The 22325-nt window shown below is 31.6% G+C and overlaps 3 protein-coding genes across 5 annotated transcripts in view; 1 reads left to right on the top strand and 2 right to left on the bottom strand.

The window, feature by feature from the left end:
• The window catches only part of LOC131940780 (crossover junction endonuclease EME1), a 50587-nt gene extending 44058 nt beyond the window's left edge, over positions 1-6529 (top strand). Inside the window, exons 1-9 of one of the 2 annotated variants that reach the window (XM_059299593.1) lie at positions 38-76; positions 2337-2489; positions 2844-2930; positions 3125-3243; positions 3932-4046; positions 4243-4358; positions 4900-5083; positions 5615-5662; positions 5800-6529. In XM_059299593.1, coding sequence (XP_059155576.1) covers positions 2337-2489; positions 2844-2930; positions 3125-3243; positions 3932-4046; positions 4243-4358; positions 4900-5083; positions 5615-5662; positions 5800-5910 — 933 coding nt within the window. In that variant the 5' untranslated portion in view covers positions 38-76 and the 3' untranslated portion in view covers positions 5911-6529. Of the gene's footprint in view, positions 1-37; positions 77-2336; positions 2490-2843; positions 2931-3124; positions 3244-3931; positions 4047-4242; positions 4359-4899; positions 5084-5614; positions 5663-5799 lie in introns of those variants that run through there. The other variant, XM_059299583.1, reaches the window with a different exon arrangement.
• Positions 6530-7828: 1299 nt separating this feature from the next.
• LOC131940751 (uncharacterized) lies at positions 7829-9403 on the bottom strand. The gene is made up of 2 exons (XM_059299539.1): positions 9083-9403; positions 7829-8210 (listed from the first exon to the last, which is right to left on the bottom strand). Exons 1-2 carry the CDS (start codon positions 9324-9326, stop codon positions 7945-7947), a joined length of 510 nt encoding a protein of 169 aa, XP_059155522.1. The 5' UTR covers positions 9327-9403; the 3' UTR covers positions 7829-7944.
• A 5748-nt stretch (positions 9404-15151) lies between these two features.
• LOC131940742 (transcription factor MafF) lies at positions 15152-22325 on the bottom strand. Of its 2 annotated transcripts, none has more exons than XM_059299516.1 (2): positions 22167-22325; positions 15152-18458 (listed from the first exon to the last, which is right to left on the bottom strand). In XM_059299516.1, the coding sequence occupies exons 1-2, from the start codon at positions 22176-22178 to the stop codon at positions 17973-17975; spliced, it is 498 nt and encodes a 165-aa protein (XP_059155499.1). In that variant the 5' UTR covers positions 22179-22325; the 3' UTR covers positions 15152-17972. The 2 variants fall into 2 exon arrangements, with proteins under 2 accessions (XP_059155499.1, XP_059155509.1); XM_059299526.1 differs by lacking the exon at positions 22167-22325 and adding an exon at positions 18979-19137.

Raw genomic sequence — 22325 nt, 5'->3', positions numbered from 1 at the left:
GCGATGTAGAATCTAGATCTAGATTTAGTCACTCACTACTCTAGACTCTAGACTACTAGACAAAAGTTAATTCAAAGTAAGAGTCTAGACTAGAGCTTTAGTAGAGATCTATGTAACTGTGTAGGCCTATAATAATAAATAAACCGGTAGTGATCTCCCCTAAACTTTCTCGAATATTCTTATATAAAACAACAGGGGATGGTAACTGGGGATATAGTTATGATTTTTAATCCATTTTAAATACTTAAACTTTTAAAAATAGAATAGAATCTCATAAAAAAAACATTGCGCACCAAGCAAACGCCGAATAAAAACGCGTATAATAGTGCGCAATATTATTAGTACTTTAAAAATTTACATTAGTTTTTTGAGAAATCGGAAGTAGCGTAAATTACTACTTCCAGTCAACGGAAATTACTCAAAATTTAACAGAAGGTAGAGAATTAGATCTTTACTTACATGTGAAATTTCATTTATCTATCTGAAATAGTACTCAAGTTATAGGCTTTTGAAAAATTCAAAGTAGGAAAAGTACCACTTCCGGTTATCGGAAATCGCTCAAAAGTTGATACGGATCTATGATTTTGATAAAATACTTATATATGAAATTTCATCAACCTAGCTGTAACGGTACTCAAGTTATCGTGTTTACACACGGACAGACAGACACACAGACACACACACACACAGACATACGGACAAGATTGCAAAATTATGTTTTTCCGTATCAGTGAGGTGTAAAACGTCGAGATTTGCAAAAATCTCGATTTTTTTTTTTTGCACGATTACAATACTTTCTCTATACTACGTATATACGAGAAAGTAAAAAGAGTAGATCTATATATTATATAATTATGAATTAATCAGAATTATTGAATTATGTAATTTGAATAATTTGATTATTTTTTATTTTTAAATTTATGATGAGTTTTTGGTTTTCATCCAGTCACCAACAATTTTTAGTCCAGGCAGTGTTTTTTTTTTCCAGACATTTTTATGAAAATTTGCCTGAAAGAAACTCTGGCATTAGGTCATTAGGGAAGGTTTCTAGCATTAATTTTTTTTTTTGGATGGCGGCTCCCCAGCAGTAAAATAAAAATATAAAAAAATAACGGTGGCGTTGTTTACCTTTTAACTATCCCAGTTATAGAAAATTAGGTCACATAACTAAAAATACACAATTATTAATGCGTTGATGAAACCATTACAAAATGATTCATTACCCTGGTATAAGGGACTAGATCGCAGCAACGTGGACGGGTATGCTAGTTACAAATAAATATTCTTAACATTCCACTGTGATCACGAAGGAGATTGTGATGTCTATGTTGAAATTTTTAATCTCATTATTTGTTCAATATGATGCAGATAATTTGTTATGAAACCAATTGTAGATATGCCCATTGGGTCAGTAACTTAGCCATCTTATCTAACATACAGAAGCAGCAAAAATAGATCTCAATCATTTTTCAAAATTTAAAGCATGAGAAAAAACCTAAATAAATCATAAGCAGTTTTTAAAAAAATGTGTTGGTGGCGTCACAAGGATGGTGTTCCCCTACGCATTTACCAAAGGTGTCGCCCCATCGTCCTCAACAACTTTGCATTTTCTCTGACTTATCTTTTATTATTTTAGCTGGATACAACATAATTTTGACAGTAAATTTTACAATGATTCATCATGGTTTCACGCCTAAATGTTGTCAGCCAATGCGGACAGCACCTCTGCCCCCGCCTGTATTTGGTTACTTAAAAAACAAAAAACAAATTAATTGTAAACCTGTAACATTTTTACAAAATTATGTTGTTGTAGGCCTACACAATAATATAGTATAAATAAATAATCAGGATGTATAAAATAAAAAATGTACAGATTATTTATGTTATTTAAAACCCTACATTGTAAGTAACAGTTCATTTCTTCTTTTCACTCCTTTGTAGCCTAACGGTTGACAAAAGGGCCCAATGATAATTTTTGCATAGGGTCCCAAAAATCCTAGCTACGCCACTGAGTAAAGGAATAGTGACTATCCCTTCCAGGTTACAAGAGGAACAGGGGAACTATTATTCTATACAATAGTTCTAATAGTATACTAAGTAAAATATTCAGAAGCCTACCATGCTGTTCAGCCATTTTTACTTTCCTATGGACCTATTATCAAATAGTCATAGACTGTAATTAAAATATAGATATAATTATATTAGTACTCTAGCCTATATAATAACTGCCTAGCATAGCATCATTTGATAATAGTTTAAATATGTATCTTTTAGGACAAGCTATCCAAAGATTTTTATAAAATGTTTTACTGTTTTTTATTATCTAAAAATACCAGATGATAACAGTTTTTGTGGACCCATCGATCGCACCTTTAGAAAAACAGCAAGTACTGTTAATGAAGGCATGTGCAGATATAGGCGTCAAGTGTGAATTTGTACCTCAGAGGATAGAGAGAACTGTGTCATTTCTTGCTCCTCTAACTGAGTCGGTAAGCACAGTTTTTTCTGTTGTTAGTCTTAAATTTCAAAAGCAGATCACTTCGGAAATTTTCAATTCATGCACGATTTTGTTTTCTTTATTCCGTGACTTGACTTATTCTTTTAAAGCCAGTGAGAAGCAAAGGGCTGAAGCCACACCTCTCCACCGGACTCTATTTTGGGCAGCTCTCTTTGAGCGCGCGTAAGCCCAGTAGCCCTTGCTTTTCCTTCCACTATCCTTCATTCTGTGATTACACTGTCTCAGTGTTTATTTTTGTTGTACTGGATATAAATATAACAATCACTATTTAATGTCCTGTTAAAAGTTAGCTTAGATACTTTTTATAAATGGACTTGTATTCCAGATTTCAAATAATGATGTCATTACAAAAGAAATGCTGGGTGTACTTAATGCGGAAGATGCAATACCAATGATACAAGCATACACTGAGGTAAGTAACATATATTAGCACACATTTTTGTTGAATGTCTTTTTTTACATTATAATATGTCCTGTTTTAATACATTTATGATAACTTTTTGACATTAATTTAAAAATATTTCAGATTTCTTTTAAAAAATAAATTTAGTCTTAGTTAGGTTAAAGTGTATTACATTTAATATATGATGTTTATATATATTTCAGAGTAAACAAGGAAATGAAGTTCTGATTATGACATTAACAGAATGGGTTAGTTCCATTTTGGATGCTATGCCTGGTCAGAATTTAACAGTTCTCATTGTTGGTTTAAAGAAATATTTTAGGTATGGTATGTAAGATATCTTTCATAAAATCAGATAATAAAAATCAGAGTAATGATTTCAAACAATTTGGATAGTTTTGAAAGTACTTATTGACAAGTATTGTAGTGGAGCACCCTTTTCAACTCCAAAGGTCCTTAGTTAGATCAGGTGTGATTTTATCTTGTTATGAGACCCCCTGTATAGAAGAAATTGTGTGGTCACCTTCTGGCTCAGCCACCTTTACTTTGTTTCTCAACTTCAATCAGGTACTTGTCATAGCCAGGTGGGTTCTGATATGGTCTACAGAATTAAGCCAGGAATGGTCCCATATGTTGACATATTTTCAGTAACAAACCTTTAGTGACCATCTTGGTTGCTATTTCTACAGTACATTTATATTTGATATTATGTAAACATTAAATGGTAGTGTACAGTTTAAAAGCGTAGTGTGGGAATAGTATGGTTTGGCAGGAGAGCTCTTAGCTGCCAACCCCAAAAGTCCCATCAAGGAGAAAAAACTCCAAAATCAAACAACAGCTGCCTTAAAGATTGTTTTTGTTCTTTGAAGTTAACTGACCTACTGACTCCTAACCTGACTGTGTTGGAGGAAATCCCCTACAGTATTACAATTAAGAACAAACAAAGACCATCGTATCCACTAAGATAACTTAAAAGATTCTTTAGAAAATGTCTTTGTCGTTAATTTTAGCAACCAGAAACTATCAGCCAAACGTAAACATAGAGAAGCTGTGACTGGACAAACTTCTAAAGCGCGAAAGAAAAAACAAGATAGTGCTGTTATCACATCCCAAGAAGCTGAGGAGGTATACTTTAAAATTATAACAAAGTTTACAAAGATGTATTTTAAAAATTGTATCTTGTTTTATCTGTGTAAGGTTTCCATAAAATCTAAAAATATGTTTATCAAAGTAAATTTTAAAATATGCCAAGTTTGAGCATGTTAATATTAATCTCTTACATTTGATTGAATTGATCTAAATGTTTGATATTATTGCCCAGGCTTTTGTTGAAGTCCAGTTGATAACTGGCTGTGTAGTTCAGCATGTGGACTCAGATGAGGACCTGGCTAATTATATCAAATACTACACCAAAGCTGTAAGAGATAAACCTGCCAAGTAAGAATCTGCCTTAGCTAATTCTCTAACTAGTTTGGCTTAAATATTTTCTTAGTTTAATCACTGATAAGAAAATATTTTTTTTTCTTAAATCCAACATTTTAAGATATTTTATCTATCAAGTCAAAGTAGGCTTATCTTTCCCCAGTTGCATCTTTCCAAATACTTTTTAATAGCTTTGTGGGAAGTTATAAATGTGTAGGAAAATCAGTATGAAACCTGCTTTTTTAATTTGGTTATACATTTTTGGGGCACTGAAGTTTAGTTTTCATTCTTTTGATAGATCATTTTGTAACTAAATGCATATAATAATTTTATGTTCATCATTCGGTCAAAAGAAAATTAATTATACTTTGATTTACATTTTCATTTCAAAGGTGTGGATTTAAGATTATCTCCCCTTGATTGGATTTTAAAAAAAAATTAAAACATGTCAAATACTGACTTACTCTTAAAACAATTTTCAGATGCATTTATATATTTTTTTAAATGTATACTATAATCAGTTGTTAAAATTAATTTTCCTACACTTTTTCCTTAGAAAAGATAGATTCGACAGTGTATTCTCTTTCTTAGAAGAAGGAGCTAGTGGCCTGTATGTCAATAAACAAGGTCAAGGCCTTAGTAAAGTATGGAAGCACCAGCTGATGCAGTTCAAAAACTTAGGGGCAGATACAGCTGATGCTTTACTCAGCCATTATCCCTCCCCTTGTTTGTTACACAAGGTCAGTCCACAGCATTCTTACTTGTTTGTTATACAAGGGCAGTCAACAACCAAACCAAACAGCATTTTTACTTGTTTGTTATACAAGGACAGTCAACAACCACACAGTATTTTTGTTTGTTATACAAGGGCAGTCAACAACCACACAGCATTCTTACTTGTTTGTTATACAAGGACAGTCAACAACCTCACAGTATTTTTGTTTGTTATACAAGGGCAGTCAACAACCAAACCACACAGCATTTTTACTTGTTACACAAGATCAGTTCACAACACTTTTACTTTAGCACAAGAACAAGGTCAATATATAACATTTAAATTTGCAACTATTACTTAAATTTACTTCAATCACTCAAAAAAAAAAAACATTAAGCATAATAAGATAAATAGAATACTTTAATTCAGTTTGCTTAAAATGAAAATGTGTACTTAATATTCATTTATAATTAACATAGAAAATTGTATTATAGAAGTTCATGTTGGTTTTTTTTTAAAATTCATTAAAATAAATTCTATTTTATGAACATTTCAGGTATGCAAAGAAAATAAAGAAGCTGAAAGTGTTATAAGCGAAATAAATGTAAATAGCCAGTTTTAAAAACTAAGTTAATAATTTTAACTTAAAACAAATTAAAACTTTGTGTTTTTTTTTTAAATTCAAATATTCAAAATAATTTTGTTGGCAAATGTCTAAGACTTGTTTTGTTGATGAAACAGGTAAGACGAAATGCTAGTGTGATCTCAACCAACAGGAAAATAGGAAAAGAACAGGCCAGAAGAATTCACACATTTATGACATCAAAAGATCCAGACCAAGTTATCAAATGATCCTGACTAAATTATTGAATGTTTTTTTTTAATATTTGTTGGTCTCTCTCTTTCAAGTATTTTTGTGAAATTTTAAGTTTGTGTCAATGAAGCAATGTTTTATCTGTATATTATACAACTGTTATTAATTTTAGTTTATGAAATAAAATCTCAAGCCTATTTTGAATTTTTTTTAAATTGTGCATTACAATTCCTTAGCATTATGCAGATTGCACCTCTAGGATACTTGTTTTATATGATGTAGAAATAAGCATGCTAGTTATTTTTATGCTTTTAAAATGTAAAGTCCTGCACTTGACAAATACATGCATTAAATACTGTACTACTTACATAGATTACACATACAATTTTATAAAAAAAGTTTCTTAATGACGGATGCCTTTTGAAAGCTTTGTGTGTAAAAGTACGAAAAGAAATTTTAAAATAAAGAACAACAAACAATGGTTAATTGGACATAAACTCTTTGTCAGATTAAAAAGACAATGTATTAAAAAATTGTATGTAATCATAATCTCTTAAGCAGTCCATATTTTGTCAAACATAAATATTTTATAATTGATGAAATAAAATTATTTCAGAAAAATGAGATTAAAAATTATCACAAAGTTTACAATGTAAATAAAACAGCTTGTTACCAAAAAAAGCAGTTACTTCTCATTCCTTTTCTGTCCTGTAGAAAATAACTACAAAATTCATGTTTATAAAACTACTAGATTCAAACGCGAAAAAAAAGTATAAATTGCCAATAATAATATTGAAGTCAAATTAGAATTGGATTATAAAATACACTAATAAAAGGACGGAATGAAATACTTAGTTTAAAATGTTGCCTGTACAAAATACTTTCTTTTACATATCTATAATAAACTACAAGAATCTCCTTTTGGTAGTCTAGCAAAGTTAAATTTTTCCTTTTCAGAAATAGTTACAAATACATTTTTAATGATTTCATACTAGATCACTATTTTAAGATTTTAATCCTTGAAATTATGCAAATACGCTAGTTAATAGCAGAAAAAAAAAGAAATGGGACTATTAACTAGTGTTGTTGAAAGAACTAAATTATCACCTTTGAAAATGCATAAAAATAATTACACAAATTGACAATTTTAATATTTTATCCACAATCACGTAACAAGCCACAAATAAAATTATGTTTATCTAAATTATCAATCCTTTTGTATAGAAGAGGAATGTTTATAATTACAACATCAAAATAGATAAATGATGATTACAACAGGGCAAGTGCTAGGATCTATACACATATTTTTAAATAAGAGATTAAAATGAGCGTACTGGTTTGGTCCAGTTAAGTTTTTACATAAGGACAGCCAACGTTGTGATAAGGGGTACAGCAGGTGAGGTAACTAGGAAAAATCGTGTGAGGGAACCAAAAAAGCAAGGTAATTTAGCAAGATCAGTGATGAATTTGTAACATTTTTTTACAAATTACTTCTAAATGAAAATAAATGCATTCAGATCTACCAGTAAATGCTTAAAACAAATGCTCTCCACCTGCCTGGATAAAATAAACAATTTAACTTTCCAGATTGAATCTGAAGAAAAAATAACAACTAAGTGTAAAATAAATAAAACAGACATAATATATATAAAAGATAAATGAATGTAAAGTTTCTCAAAATTATCAGGTAGCAACAAAGGAAAGCTGAAACTTGAGTTCTGATGCCCAGGAAAAAATAATACTGAACATTGGCATTGTCCATTTATGACCCCTAACATAATAAAAAAAATGAAATCGCATTCCTCTCCCACCTATCCATAAAAGAAAACTTGAATTGGACCCTCTGGTCCATACATGAGGACAACCCTAAAGAATAACTTGTTTACATACTTAGTTCTAATTAGGTTTTAAAGATAGAATAGTAATTACAACAGGAGAAAGTGAATGCTACTTCCTTATACAAAAACTATGTCTAAACAACAGAAATTTGACAATCAAATTACACATGTACAGTTCTCTTTACTTTTTCAGCTACAGTTGTATTTAGCAATCATAAAAACTGTGGAGAAAACTCAGACTGCATAAAGTCTCATTTGTTCCTGCATGTCTTCCATGCTCCCAATGCCAAATCTATCCTGCTGTTCTTGCATCAGCTTGTAAATCTCTGCCAGCTGCTTCTGCTGAACTTTTCTCTCCTCTTCCAGCTGTTCCTCTGTCAAGTTTTTGGCTATGGACTTGGTGGCCACTGACTGCTGAACTCTCTTGATTTCTCCTTGGATGTGTTCACAAAAATCAACTGGGTCGGGATAGCGCTCAGAGCAAACAATATTGTGTCCAGCTAGAGAGAGAATTAAAAAGAACCAAAACATAATTTCAAATGTTAGTGTTATTTAATATTACTTGCATGTATTTAATTTAAATCATGGGAGCATATATCTAACAAATAGCTTTTTTTTTTATTATTTGGCACTGTGTGGTCGGGCGATGAAGCTCAAGTGCGTTAAACAGAAAATTTGGATCCTGGGATCAAATCATCGAGAAAGTAAAGGTGGTTAGGGATGGATGTGACAACAAAACCCTTTTAAATGTCTAAGTCACAGAAACATGAACTTTATCTGACCTATTACTATCAAGTCTGAAGTTATTTTTACTGGGCTTATAATTGAAAATAAGGAGCCAAAGCGAGATAAATGCTGATCACACTACTTTGTATGCAGAGGTTACAGAAAAAGGTAAACTCTTCTTCATTTGCCCCATGGACTGTCAGGTTTGAAAAAGTAGCTTTACAACAAAGACTGCATAACATCTCTTTGTTTTCTTCATTGCTTGCTTACTACAGGATTTAATTATATACTCAGCTGTTGTTTTATTTAAATTTTGAAAACCTAGCACAGCTGTTTTGATGCATCAATCATTTAGCATTTAAGTTAAATGTTTAGATCTTTGTTGTCTATGTAGGTAGTGTGTAGGTAAGCATTCAAGTTTAATTTAAAATGTGGACGACCACTTTGATCAAGTTGATTATTTGAACCCTATGACCCCTGATCTAAATCTAGATGATTGTCAGACATCTGTTAGCCTATAGAAGTCTAGTAGGCCTACTGAATGGAACCAGCATTCAATTCTAACATTTTGACTTGATTTTGACCTTAGCTTCGTTGTTGGTACTAGATCTAGGTAGGTTTAGTTAGTTCAGTTTAGTTTACTTACTGGACGTTGTCATTTTTTTGTCTCCATCTAAATCGTTGTCAATACTATCTTGATCTAAATCATCTGCTGTAGAAGGAGAGCTTACAGGAATTTCTGACATTTTCTGACTCAATTTTCCAGAACGAGTACGGAGAAAATTTTTCAATGCGTACTTTGTTGATACCACCAAAGCAATAATGGTAATAATAACAGCTACAATGCATACATATGAATACTGTTCATTTAATATGGCTAAGAGATCCATGTATAATGTATTATTTTGTATGCTGTTTGTGGAAACTATTATTTTTTCACTTTGTAACAGTACAGTTGAGTACAGTATGAGTATTAGACAGTATTAGTACTAAGTTTGTACTATTCTAGGTCTAGACTAATAATAATAAAAAAAATAGTTCATAACTTCAACTAACTGATATAGATTAGTTATTAAACTTTAAACTCACTGAAACTATAAAATTTAAAAAAATAAATAAAATTGGGCTAGGCCTAGCGGCGGCTAGCGGCTAGCGCTACTACTGTACTAGTCTAGCTAGAATTCTAGGCCAGGCTCATAGATCTAATTTAAATTTATTATTGTAATTAAAATTCGATCTAGGATTAAGATCTTGCAAGATTATTTAGAAATACTAGATCTAGATTTTTAATTAGAATATCAGATAGATCAAGATCTATGCTTAATTAATAATTTTATCGGTCTAGATCTAAAGTCAATAAGGAAAGTCTTATAATTTTATTTTGATGACATTGGCAACTATTCTATTTCACTCTCCTAGAAATTCTATTTTCTTCTTAAACTTTAAAATTGAAGAGTGTTTGAGCCTAGTGTATGAATGGGGGAGGGTGGGGATAGGAAAATAAAATAAAAAAAATTAGATCTAGGCTAATACTGAGAAATAAAAGTTAAGTTTAGTCAGAGGATGGGGATAGTATTAGTAAGCTAAGTTATGGTGTTTCGTCATTTTAAGATGGGGGGGGGGGGGGGGGGGGGGGGGGGTTGTTGGTTCGTCACTCTGGCGTTTTGCGACGACGATGTGTGATGGTGGGGAGGGAAGGAGGAAAAAATCGTTTTAAAATAAGCGACATCTAGATCTAGATCTAGTTATGGATGACCCATGCTTTTTATTAATACTAGAATCTAGACTAGGTAGAGCTATTAAGCATTTACATACACTTAGAAAGGAAGTAAGAATCTAGATCCATTTCATATACACAAATAGTTATCAACTATTTAAATCCATTTTATATTTTAAGCCTACATTGAAGTACATTGGTTACTTGAGTGGTTCGGTTTGAGCTAAACATGTCATAAAGAAAAAACAAAATAACCCAATATATTTTCCCCCTCACTTTTATTTACTTAGGGGTCATCTATAAATGAAGTCACGCTTTTTTTATACGATTTTTACCACCACGGGACCACCCTCCCCTCTGCCATTCATCGCCACAAAAGGCCAGACCCCCCCCCCCCCCCCCCGCTAAAATGACTACACCCCCCCCCCCAAAAAAAAATTACAGTTGAATTTTTCTTAAAACATTGTTATATCTCCTAAACTAAATCTTGTCTGAAGTCTGTATAATATAGAATATAGAGTATTTTAATCAATTTCTATTACAATTTATTAAAACAGTTTTCTAAAACCCGAAATAACGGCTAAAATTCGTTTTCTAACATTGCTTTTTGTTAATCTGAACCCCCCTCTCCCCTCATCACACACCGTCACAAAATGACGCCCCCCCCCCCCTCCACCACTACGAGTGTGACGTCATTTATGGACGACCCCTTTTTTTAATGATGCAAACTATGTCACACCATATAAACCCCCTCCTCCACCTCATCACACACCGTCAAAAAATTACAGACCCCGCTCCCCCAACGAGTGTGACTTCATTTGGGGACGACCCCCTTTTGAGTAGGACGTACGAGATTGTAACCACTGAAGAGAGGGATAACCTAAATATTTGGTGGAGTCTTTCTCAGCAGGTAGGGACCGTGTGGTTGATAAGTCGAGCAGACAACTGCCAACCCAAAAGTCTCCGGATCAGATCTCTGGCTTGAGCACGTAGGACGTTTCTGAGTGCAGCCAACTCTGATGGGCACGTGACTCAAAGGCAGAGGCGTAGCGAGGGGGGGGGGGGGTGGGGGGTGCGGACCGCACCGGGTGACACCAAGGCAAAAAATAGCAAAATATATAGAGAAAAACTCGAGGGGGGGGTGCAAATCGAAAGTTTGAGGGGGGGGGGGGTGCAAATCGAAAACTTGAGGGGGGGGGTGTAAATCGAAAATTTGAATGGGGGGTGCAAATCGAAAATTTGAAAGTTTGTCCCTGGGAAGGGTCTCTATGCCTCTGGGGGGGGGGGGGGTGACACAATTAAGTGCCGCACCGGGTGACACCCGACCTCGCTACTCCACTGGGTGACACCAAGGCAAAAAATAGCAAAATATATAGAGAAAAACTCGAGGGGGGGTGCAAATCGAAAGTTTGAGGGGGGGGGGGGTGCAAATCGAAAACTTGAGGGGGGGGGGGTGTAAATCGAAAATTTGAATGGGGGGTGCAAATCGAAAATTTGAAAGTTTGTCCCTGGGAAGGGTCTCTATGCCTCTGGGGGGGGGGGGTGACACAATTAAGTGCCGCACCGGGTGACACCCGACCTCGCTACTCCACTGGGTGACACCAAGGCAAAAAATAGCAAAATATATAGAGAAAAACTTGAGGGGGGGGGGGGGGGGGTTGGTTGCAAATCGAAAGTTTGGGGGGGGGGGGTTGCAAATCGAAAACTTGAGGGGGGGTGGAAATCAAAAGTTTGATTGAGGGGGGGGGGGTGCAAATAAAAAAAATTGAAAGTTTGTCCCCGCGAAGGGTCGCTACACCTCTGGGGGGTGATACCATTAAGTGCCGTACCGGGTGACACCCGACCTTGCTACGCCACTGCTCAAAGGTAAGGGTGGCAGAGCAGAGTGCTGACGAGGCAATCACTTCTTATGCCAAGCTAACTGAAACAGGTGAACTCAACATCACAAGCCTCATGTACCATCACGTATCACACTTTCACCCAGTGTTTCTTTCAGAAATTTTTCTCAGTACCTGAAAGAAACTCTGCTTTCACCTGATCATCAAACAATCAGAGGAGTGGGACAGTGCACTATACATCATAGTTGTTGACTTTGAAAACAGAGCCCCCCCCCCCCCCCCAACGAGATGAAATTTATATAGTAAACATATACTTTTACTAGTGTCCGCCCCCCCTCCAGGAAAATGTTGACCGCCCCCCATTCCCCCCGGGGAAAAAAAACAGTCTGGAAGAAACACTGTTTGAAAAAGCTTTTGATAATGTACTTTGGGAAAGCATGTGGAAAATACTAGGACACTACAGAATACCAGGTATAAGTCATCAGAGCTTTTTATGAAAACTTGGAATGTAAGGTGGCTCTAAGGATACCTTAGGGGAGTATTGAACAGGCTGTTATATTTTTCATTTTAAAAAATAATTAATTTATTAAAAATGTCCTTTATAATGTTCTTACAAGTAGTAAAGTTCCCCTTCCAAACCTGACAGTCTATGAAGCAGAGTTTATCTGTTTCTGTGACATCGGCATATGAAGGGATAGTGTGGTCAGCACTATGCCGAGCTGGCTTTACTTTTCCTAATGTGAGTTAGGTACCAATCATAACTGGGTGGACTCAGGGACTGTGTACTGACTTGAACCCAGATTCGAACTAATGTTCTTACTAATGGCAATAAATTGATAAACAAGTTATATATATCAAATGTACCCAACATTCTCAGATTATATATACACATACAAAACATAATGCACACAACAAAACAGTGTATTATAGGTTTGATTTTTTTATTTAAAACTGTTTTGCTCACATTGCAAAAACTGCATTGTCAATAAAATAAATGAAGCAAAATGTTTAGACTGGAATGATGATGATAATGATTTAACAAACATTTGCTACTCATGTACCATCTGCCAAAATTATAAATAAGCATTTTTCTTAGAAAAATAATAAACTTTGTTTAAATAAATGGAGGAAATGGCCCATTAAAATGAGGCAATTGCTTTACTAAAACAGTAAAAATATGCCATTTAAAAAACAAAACAAATTTTTATAAAAATCTAATAAATAATTATTTTTAAATTATTATTCCTTGAACAAGCATCCACCATGCATATTTTACCTTAAATTGGGGGCAAAATGACAAAATTAAAATATTTATTGAAAAAAAAAAAGATATCTTAAATATCTTCGTGTGTATGAAACTCAGATTTAATTTTATTAATCACTTTTTATTTTAAAATAATAAGTTAATATTTTACATATAATTTACAGATTACTCCATGACCACAGTATTAAAATTGTACCGTACATTTTGACCCCCAATTTAAGAAATCATTTTAAATGCACCAAATCCTCCTCTTGATTTTGACTGAAAATTTAATTTTTGCTCACAGCCTTACACATGATAAAATTCCCAAACAAAATAAAACCCAGCACCAGCCATTACAATAGTGAAGAAGCTCAAGCTGAAACACTGATTTTTATTACAGTGTTTCCCAAACAGTTTGATGACCAAGCATTTTACCCTGATGCATTTATGCTACCATTACCAAACAAGTCAAAATGCTTCTTCACCAAAACTATTCTGGGAAACACTGATGTTTTACAAGTATTAATAAAGTAGAAAAAAAGTTTTTTAATGTGCTATTCAGTCATCATCAATGTTGAAATAACAGCACATTTAATAGGAAAATTTTTATAAATAAATACACTTCTGTTTACATCTGCTGAACAACCCAACTTAAAATTCAAAATTTTGCATTGAACTTATTTACTGCACATTTTTTTCTTATTATTATTTAAAAAAAAAAAAAAACGCCATGAAACCTACATTATTACATAATAAATAAAATAAAATTTTGTATAAAAGTAGTTTCTTCTCAAATTATTTCTTATTTAAGATAAACTTAACAATAAGTTTTATTTTTGAATAATGAATTAAATAGTATTTAACATTACATTTTGGTTACATTTTCAAAAGTTAAAATAATTTAAACCCATCTTTTCTCAAACATTCTATCTTAGAAAATATGTAACAATGTAGTATTCCTAATTTAAAAAAAAAAACCTCAAAATGTTGAGTTGAATCTAAATGAGCAGAATCAGACAAGATCTTTTTTAGTTCTAAATTTTGTTTTTATCTACTGCATTATTTTGGCAGGGCACAATCATCTTTCATTCTGGTAATGTGTCATGAAAAATGAACATGTAAATATGATATCTGTAATGTATCTGTGAAAATGACAAAAATGGGAGGTGACACTAGCCACACTGAACCCAATCCAACCAAAACAACATCAAGATTTTTATATTTACAAACTGTCGAAATGTATGGGATTTTTAAAACCTTGACATAAATTAAAAACATTTGAATGTAAATATACAATGTTTTTTTCTTATATAAAAAAAGCAACTTCTGATCTTCAAAAGAAATTTAAAAAATGGATGTGTGGGTCAGATTTTAAATAAAATAATGCTTCAAAAGCAACATATAATGACAACTTTACTGAGTTCAGAGCCGAGACAATACATTTAAAGCAATACTTCATTCAAACAGTGAACAAGATCTATGTGCACTACTGAATATAATCAAAATACAATAGCCTCTAAAAACATACAGCCAGCACATTTCAGCAGCATTGAAAACAATGTAAAACATTAAAATTCTATTTTAAATCTTGAAAAAAATACCCAAGCTAGGATTAAATCACTAGATTTTGAACCCTTTAAATTTTTTAGACCCTTTATATTTATATGCTTGGATTTTATAGAAATTGTATTGTAAAAATATTGTTTACAGTATTTTTTTGGATCAATTTAAATCATCATTTATAACCATAAAATATTGGTATTGAAGCATGTGTTATACAGGGAGATGAACTTGATATAAAACAACCCAAAAAGGAAACCCCCCCCCCCCCCCCCCCCAACTTTTAAGACATCTTAAAATTAACTCTTTCTAAAATGTGATGACAATTAACAAGAGTACATCATCTTTTTTAAAAAAACAAAACAGATTTATAAGAATAATTCGTTTATTTAACAACAAAAAAACCAGACATCCCCTGGAATGATTCATACACAACATTATGCTCCCAAATTCAACAGCTGCATCCCCTCAAAAATAAAAATAGACACACTGATAAATGTATCTCTTTAAATCAATGCATGAAACCTAGTGGTACTGATAGTGTGAAATCAACTTTTAGATAGCTTATATTTCAAATACTTAAAAACTTTGAAAAAGTGAGGCAAAAATATTTTTTTATTATGGCCTTGAAATACTAGAAGCGAGTTGTTATACCAGTTTTATGATTATAAACCTAACAAAAGTGATAAAAAATTAAGCTTCATGTTCTTTATTATAAAATTAAATGTATTAATTCCAAGTAAATACAACAGTTTGGCAGAACATCAAAATAAAAAAAAAGGTGTAAAAAAACGTCACGGGTAGTTTTGCCATTTTGGCATGAATACTAAAATAAGAGAGATAATCTGTAATAACTTTTATAATTAAACTTAGATTAGAAATTAGCTACTGGTATTAGCTAAGAATGAAAATATATTCCTTCAACACAAATCAGCGACATCACTAACAAACAAAATGAGCTTTCTTACCAGCAGCTTGACAAGTTAAACAAAATAACCTCATACTTTTCAGTTTCAATCCAGGGAATGGTTTAATTGTAACTTAGAACAGCAATCAATGAGAGTCAAGTGAGCAATTGTTTTGATGTTGTTTTTAAAAAAATTGCTTTTCATTTTGATTAAGGAGTTTTATTGTGATTACTTCTAAATGTTAAACTGAATTAGATGTAAAAATGAGATGTTTAGTCAGTGGATATACACAATGAATTTGAACTTATGTGAAAAATACACAATGAAGAGAGTAAATGGATGAAAAGAAAAACTTGATGGAGAAAAAACTGTTAATGCAAAAGTGAACAGGTTGAAGATGCAATATGACAAAGTACAGTTTATTTTAACAAAGTATTAGTTTACCCTCATTGATGACTTTCCAATTATGGTTTTTAATGCACTTCACTATCAGAAATTTTAAGTCAACATTTTTTTGCATTAACATTTGTATTTTAAAAGATTTTTTAATAGACTAAAAAACCTGGTGTAGAGACTTCATTTTTAAAACTATTTTTCAAATGGGGTTAATTGGATTTTCAAATTTAAAATACAATATTAAATTTTGTTTTTTTAAATACTAAGACAACTAAAACTGAGTCAGGAAACTGTAACCAATGCAGAAAATGTTTTTGAACACTGTCGTATTTTCTAACCAATTATGCATTTTGAAACTCAGACTACCATACAAATAATAGATCATTGGCTACAATGAAAGAACCTTGGCATTTTACTAGTATTTCTCCTTTTTTTTGTATTTAATAAAAGTGACACCAAAAATGTGGAATAAAATTATTACATAAAAAGAGAATAATCCATCTGAAATGTGACATTAGGAAAAAAATCAAGTAACAGTCTTATGGCAAGGCATTCAAAACATATTAATCAAAAAAACAATTTTTTATATCTGTAACAAAAAGAGATATGGTAGTTAAAACAAAGTTTCATAAAATGCTTACATTTTAAATTTAATTCAACCAAACTTAATTATATTGCACAATCCAGGTCCTTGCCACTATAAAAATTGTAGCAGATTTAAAGAACATTTATTTTCTAATTTATTTTGAACAACTGATACTAAAAGTTAAACGTCTATTTAAAAAAATATTTAAATATGATACAGGAACTGGTTTGGTTTAAACAAATATAAGCTATTAAATTTTATAGTGGCAAGTTCAACCTCATTTCAATTCATGCTATAAAATATATAGCAACAACTTTGAAATTGAAAAAAGAATGGAAATTATATGGTTACAAAATGTCCTACACAATAAATAATTATTTACTTTTCAGCTTTATCTAAACTGAAATAAAACCTTTCTGCTTTAAATTGTTTAATTTTTTGTGTTAAATAATAAATATTTGTAGCTTAATAAATTTGTGAAAACAATTACTTGTTTTGCTTTAAAGAAGAAGGCATAAATCACTGGACTGATGATATCTTTCTTTTATAAACATTGGTGTTAATGTGATCAAACAAGCTATTTATATATGCTTTTTCTACAGCATGTAAATTAATATTCCATTAAAATGTTTTATTCAAAGATGACTATTTACAGGTGTTACAGTTTTATATTAATATAGATTTAGTATTTTTGTATACAATTTGTATACAGTATTTATGAATATTTCAAATTTATTTCAATGGTCAATTTATTCTCCCAAATTCTGAGTTCTTTAATTGGTAACAGTTTATAAGACATATTTATAGTAATATCCAAAGAAGTGTTTTTAAGCAAGAAACTGAATAAATCATAGAATTACATTATTTTACAAAACAAAAACATTTTAAAATAAACATTCCTTTTGGCTGTTTAAAATGTAAGTTTAAATGTGTGATAAAATAAAATGTTAATGAGTGAAATCTTTGTCGCTGAGTGGAAGTTTACTTGCTTATTTTTGTTTACTGGGTAAAAACCACAATACATAGCACTTGTGAAATAATGTACAAGTTTTTAATTGGCAGCAAGAATTAAAGAAAAAAATTCTGGAAGTCCCTTTTTGTAAGTAACTGGAATCAGTAACTACAATTAGTTCACTTGAAGGCCTCGAGTGCTTGTTGAGATATACATGTTATTTTCATCTTGTGATTCAACTTGATTTCTTGTGTGTGTGAATAGTTAACCTCAAGTTTTATTTTGCTTTAAAATGTTAAGATAAAAATGTAGCCCTGTTGTGAAGCAAAGTTGCTATGAGACTGTAGAACTTGGTAACATCGGTTCAGCTTTGACAACGATGGAACCATGCATGGGAGATACAACATGAGGATGTGTTAGCACTCGAATATCATTTCTGTGAGCAAAATGTTCCAAGGCCTCACACTTGTTCCTTAGCTCATGAAGCTCCATCTTGACAATATTATTTTCTCTCTGAAGTCTCTCTACCTCTGCACGAAGTTTATCTTTTTCAGTTTCCAGTTCTTCTTTTTGAGATATGCGTTTTTCTCTACAGTTGGCTGCATAACCTCTGTTTTTAAGAGTACGCCTTCGTTGTTTAAGTTTACTGACCTCATCTCTAGATAATCCCTTTAATAAGCGGTTCAGTTCTTTCACAGAGAGGGATACAAGTTCATCATCACTTATAGATGAGTGATTTGGAGTTAGAGGAGGACTTGCACTAACAGCTCTAGCAGCAGCAGCCGTAAGCTCCTCTGACTTGACTTGTGACAAAAATATCTAGTTGAGAAAAAAAAATTATTCTTAAAAACTGCACACTAAAATAAATCAGTTTATTAAATTATAAATAACCTAGGCTATAAATACCTATATTTTTTTAAAGTACTATAATCAGTGCTCATAAATGTATAGCTTGTGAAAAGATTTATCAGACAAAAAGCAGCTAGCCTAATAGATAGTAGAAATAACAAACTAAATAGTAAAAAGCAATATTATTTATTGATATCCTCTAAAACCTAAGACTATCAATATTTAAATTAGATGGGCTTCATTAATCCTCCAATTTCTTGGCATCCAAAAATATATTTTTTTAAGTTTTGTTTAACAGAATAAAGACGTTGCAAAAAGTTTTTTTTAAATTAAGGATTAGCCACTGATAACTAACAGTGTAGTAGTTGCTATTTTATGTTTTTGTCATAGCTTATTATAATTTAATAGTATTAAAATATATAGAAACATATTACTAAAATAAGAAATTAATCTAAGAAGTAATATTATCCAAAAGTTAAAACTTCCATACATCCATTATCTGCCACTGGTATCAAGTTATCAATCCTTATTGTAGTTGGGAAGATTTCATTATTCAGTTATTATTAATAGTAGCCTATACTATTTTAATTAACATACAAAATCTAGATATGATTCTACATTTTACTGAGCTGAATAAAATAAAAATGGCATCATCCCAGACATTGCTTGAATTTGAACTTGAATTGGAGGATATTTTTTAAAATTGTATGCAGTTATTAATAATTATAAAAACTTGGGTTGCACATAATTAGTCAAATTTGTATGACTTTTCTTAAATGTATTATTTGTTATTATTTTTGCTAACTAAAAATAATTAGCAAAATATTAAAATAACCTAACAATGTGGTAAAGTAATTTGAATAGAAACTAGATCTAACTATTCTTAAGATTTAATATGGTTATGTTGGAGGTAAATCTATAATAATAATAATAATATAAAAGAAGTGGTTTTTAATATTTTATAGAGAGTATAGACTTAAGGAGGGGGGGGGGGGTGATAAATAGAACAGAAATAGCCAATCAAGTTTGTCTTACAAAGGTCATGATGGTAAATATTTTAATGTTAGTTGAAGTTGAATCATAAGAAATAAAGAAATGTAGGCCTATACTATAGTAAATTGCTACATTTTCAACTATCTAGATCTAGATCTATATAATAAAAAAAAATAATTATAGATCTAGATCGTTTTCTGTTCCAATCCTTTTTCCCCCAAAAATAAAATCTACATTACTTTTTATTTTAATTTTTAAGTTAGTTAAATTTAAATATTAATCAATAATCATTAAAGAAAATAAATCTATCACAGTATCTTGAATCTAGTTTTAGAAAGATCGTTTATTTTAAAGTGGTAGCCCATTTTGTTTAATATTTTAGAATAGTATGAATTCTATAGACCAAAAGATTACATAGATCTATAGACCTAGAATTTATCTATATTCATATTTTAATTAGGGTAAGGGCCTAAGCAACATGATTATTGTTTACAAGGGAAGTGATTGATGCGCATGAGCAGAGATCTCACGTAACCTAGTCAAAGCCCCGCCCCATTTATGATGACGAAATGCGCAGAGCGCAGCGAATAGCTAGTATTTTTATTTCGTTTTATGTGAAGTCAGCAACAGCCCGTACTACGATCGTGCCCAGACTATTTTTAGATGTACTAAACAAAGACATGAGCAAGCAGATTATTTTGAAACCAACGACGCTCTCAAACGTAGAACAAAGAAGAATTGGTCGCCAGGGCGAAACTAGAATTTCAAAACAAGTAGTATTAGGAAATTCCGATTCAATCTAGACGTCTAGATCTGGTCAAATAAAAATGCTATCAACTCCACATGGGGCCTAGGCTTAGAGATATAGCCTACTTACTTTTATGTGGGGTATAATGATAACGTGTCAATGCTTATCACTGTATTACTATTAAGCCTAGATCTATATACTGTTTGTTGCCCTTTATCGTAGTGAATGCGAAAAAAATAAAATGAGACTAAAAAAAGGTGCTAAATTGTTTTTATTACGTCAGCAAAACAAAACAAAATTTAGGCCTACTTTTCATACATTAGGCCTATTAAACGTTTTGTTTCCCTAATACCGCGTTTACACTTGCGACATGTATACTATACATGTCTAGAAAAAAAAAACAACTTCGCAATAAGTGAGTGGGCTCCCCTATTATCTTAGGCCCTAAAGCGAAGTTTTTTTTCTAGAAATGTATAGTATATATGTATAGTATATTGTATAGTATACATCTCGCAAGTGTAAACGCGGTATAACGAATATTTAATATAGGTATAGATCTAGAAATAGTATAGACAAATATACCTACTGTTCTGTTAGATTAATAAAGTCAACAAGTATAAACACACACACAAACATATATATGAATATATATATAGGCCTTATATAGGCTATATATTTATTTATATTCTATAGACCCCTATATATATATATATATATATATATATATATATATATATATATATATATAGGTCCCTATTATTAATATATGTATAAATATATATATATGGCCTATATATATATATGCTCTATGTATATAGGCCCTATATATTTATATAGGCCTATATATATACATACATATATAGGCTATATATACACAATCATTAATTAATTTAAAATCATTATTGTATTAATAGTATTATTGCTGTTGCTTTGATAAAATGGATTGTGATAGTAAAATTGGTACATTATTACCAGAATTTATATTTAGACAAACACTACAAAATGTGTATTTTTGGTCATAATATCATAGGGTAAAGTTACTTTTACACTGTTAGTAGGCTTATAATTAGGGCTAATACATATAATTAATTTATCAGATCATACTATTATAGATAGATCTACAATATCTAGATCTAGAATCTAGATCTGGTCTTGGTAGTCCCTTTTCTTGTGGTTAGCCTAACGGTTATAAATCTATTATTTTTCAATTTGCTACATTAATTCTAATGTTAATTTTACTTATGCCTAATTATTTTAAAATAAATGAGTCGAACATATTAACAAGCCACAAATCATTCGGTAGGTAAATGTGTAGTCTATGGTGTATTAATTCACAAATTGCAAAACAAACGCTAGCCTTAGGCGAGGTCGAGATAACGGATCTTCAAGTTCTTGCTTCGTCAGGCTAGGCCCGCGTGGCATTCCCCATGGCAATATTAATAATTTAATAGATATGCAATTCGCTATATTTTAATGTAAATTGAGATGTAATATTAAATGTACTTAATATAGATTCAATTATAAGTATCTCATTCTTTGATTAATGTCAATGTGTCTTTTGTATTCATTAACTTTGTCTAGAAATGTAAAGGTAAACAACACGACTTGTGGGAAAATTCGATTCGTCCAACCAATGACACAGAGATCCGCACCTCACGAGGTCATGCGACCTACTTTCTATTATACACAATATTTCGATAGAAACGCCCATTTTCAAAATAAACAATCATTATTTCAATGGTATTGACATATTTCAAACAAAATATGTATAAAAAATTAAGTGTTGATGAAATTAGTATATTAAGTTGTAAAGTGTCAGATGCGCAGTTCCCATTCATCTACCCTCGTGTTGTAAACAGAACGTAAACAAAGACATGGTGGTGCTAGTTGAACGTTGAAGTTTACAACCTACAACTATACGGGGCGAAATATCTTACCTTTTTACTCATATTCCCTTATTTTCGTTGTCTTAAAATGGAATTCACAATGTTTATAATCCAGATGAACTCAAAAACACTATAATTGACGATATGGCCACGGAGGTGGTCGCTAAGTTTACTAACAGCATCAGAAATTACGTAGTTTACGCAAATCAC

Source organism: Physella acuta, unplaced genomic scaffold, assembly GCF_028476545.2.
Source record: "Physella acuta isolate Inbredline_101_S28 unplaced genomic scaffold, ASM2847654v3 ptg000023l, whole genome shotgun sequence".
NCBI classification, from domain to species: Eukaryota; Metazoa; Mollusca; class Gastropoda; family Physidae; genus Physella; species Physella acuta.
The sequence above is the reverse complement of the archived record's forward strand: the minus strand, read 5'-3'. Positions and strand labels throughout refer to the sequence as shown.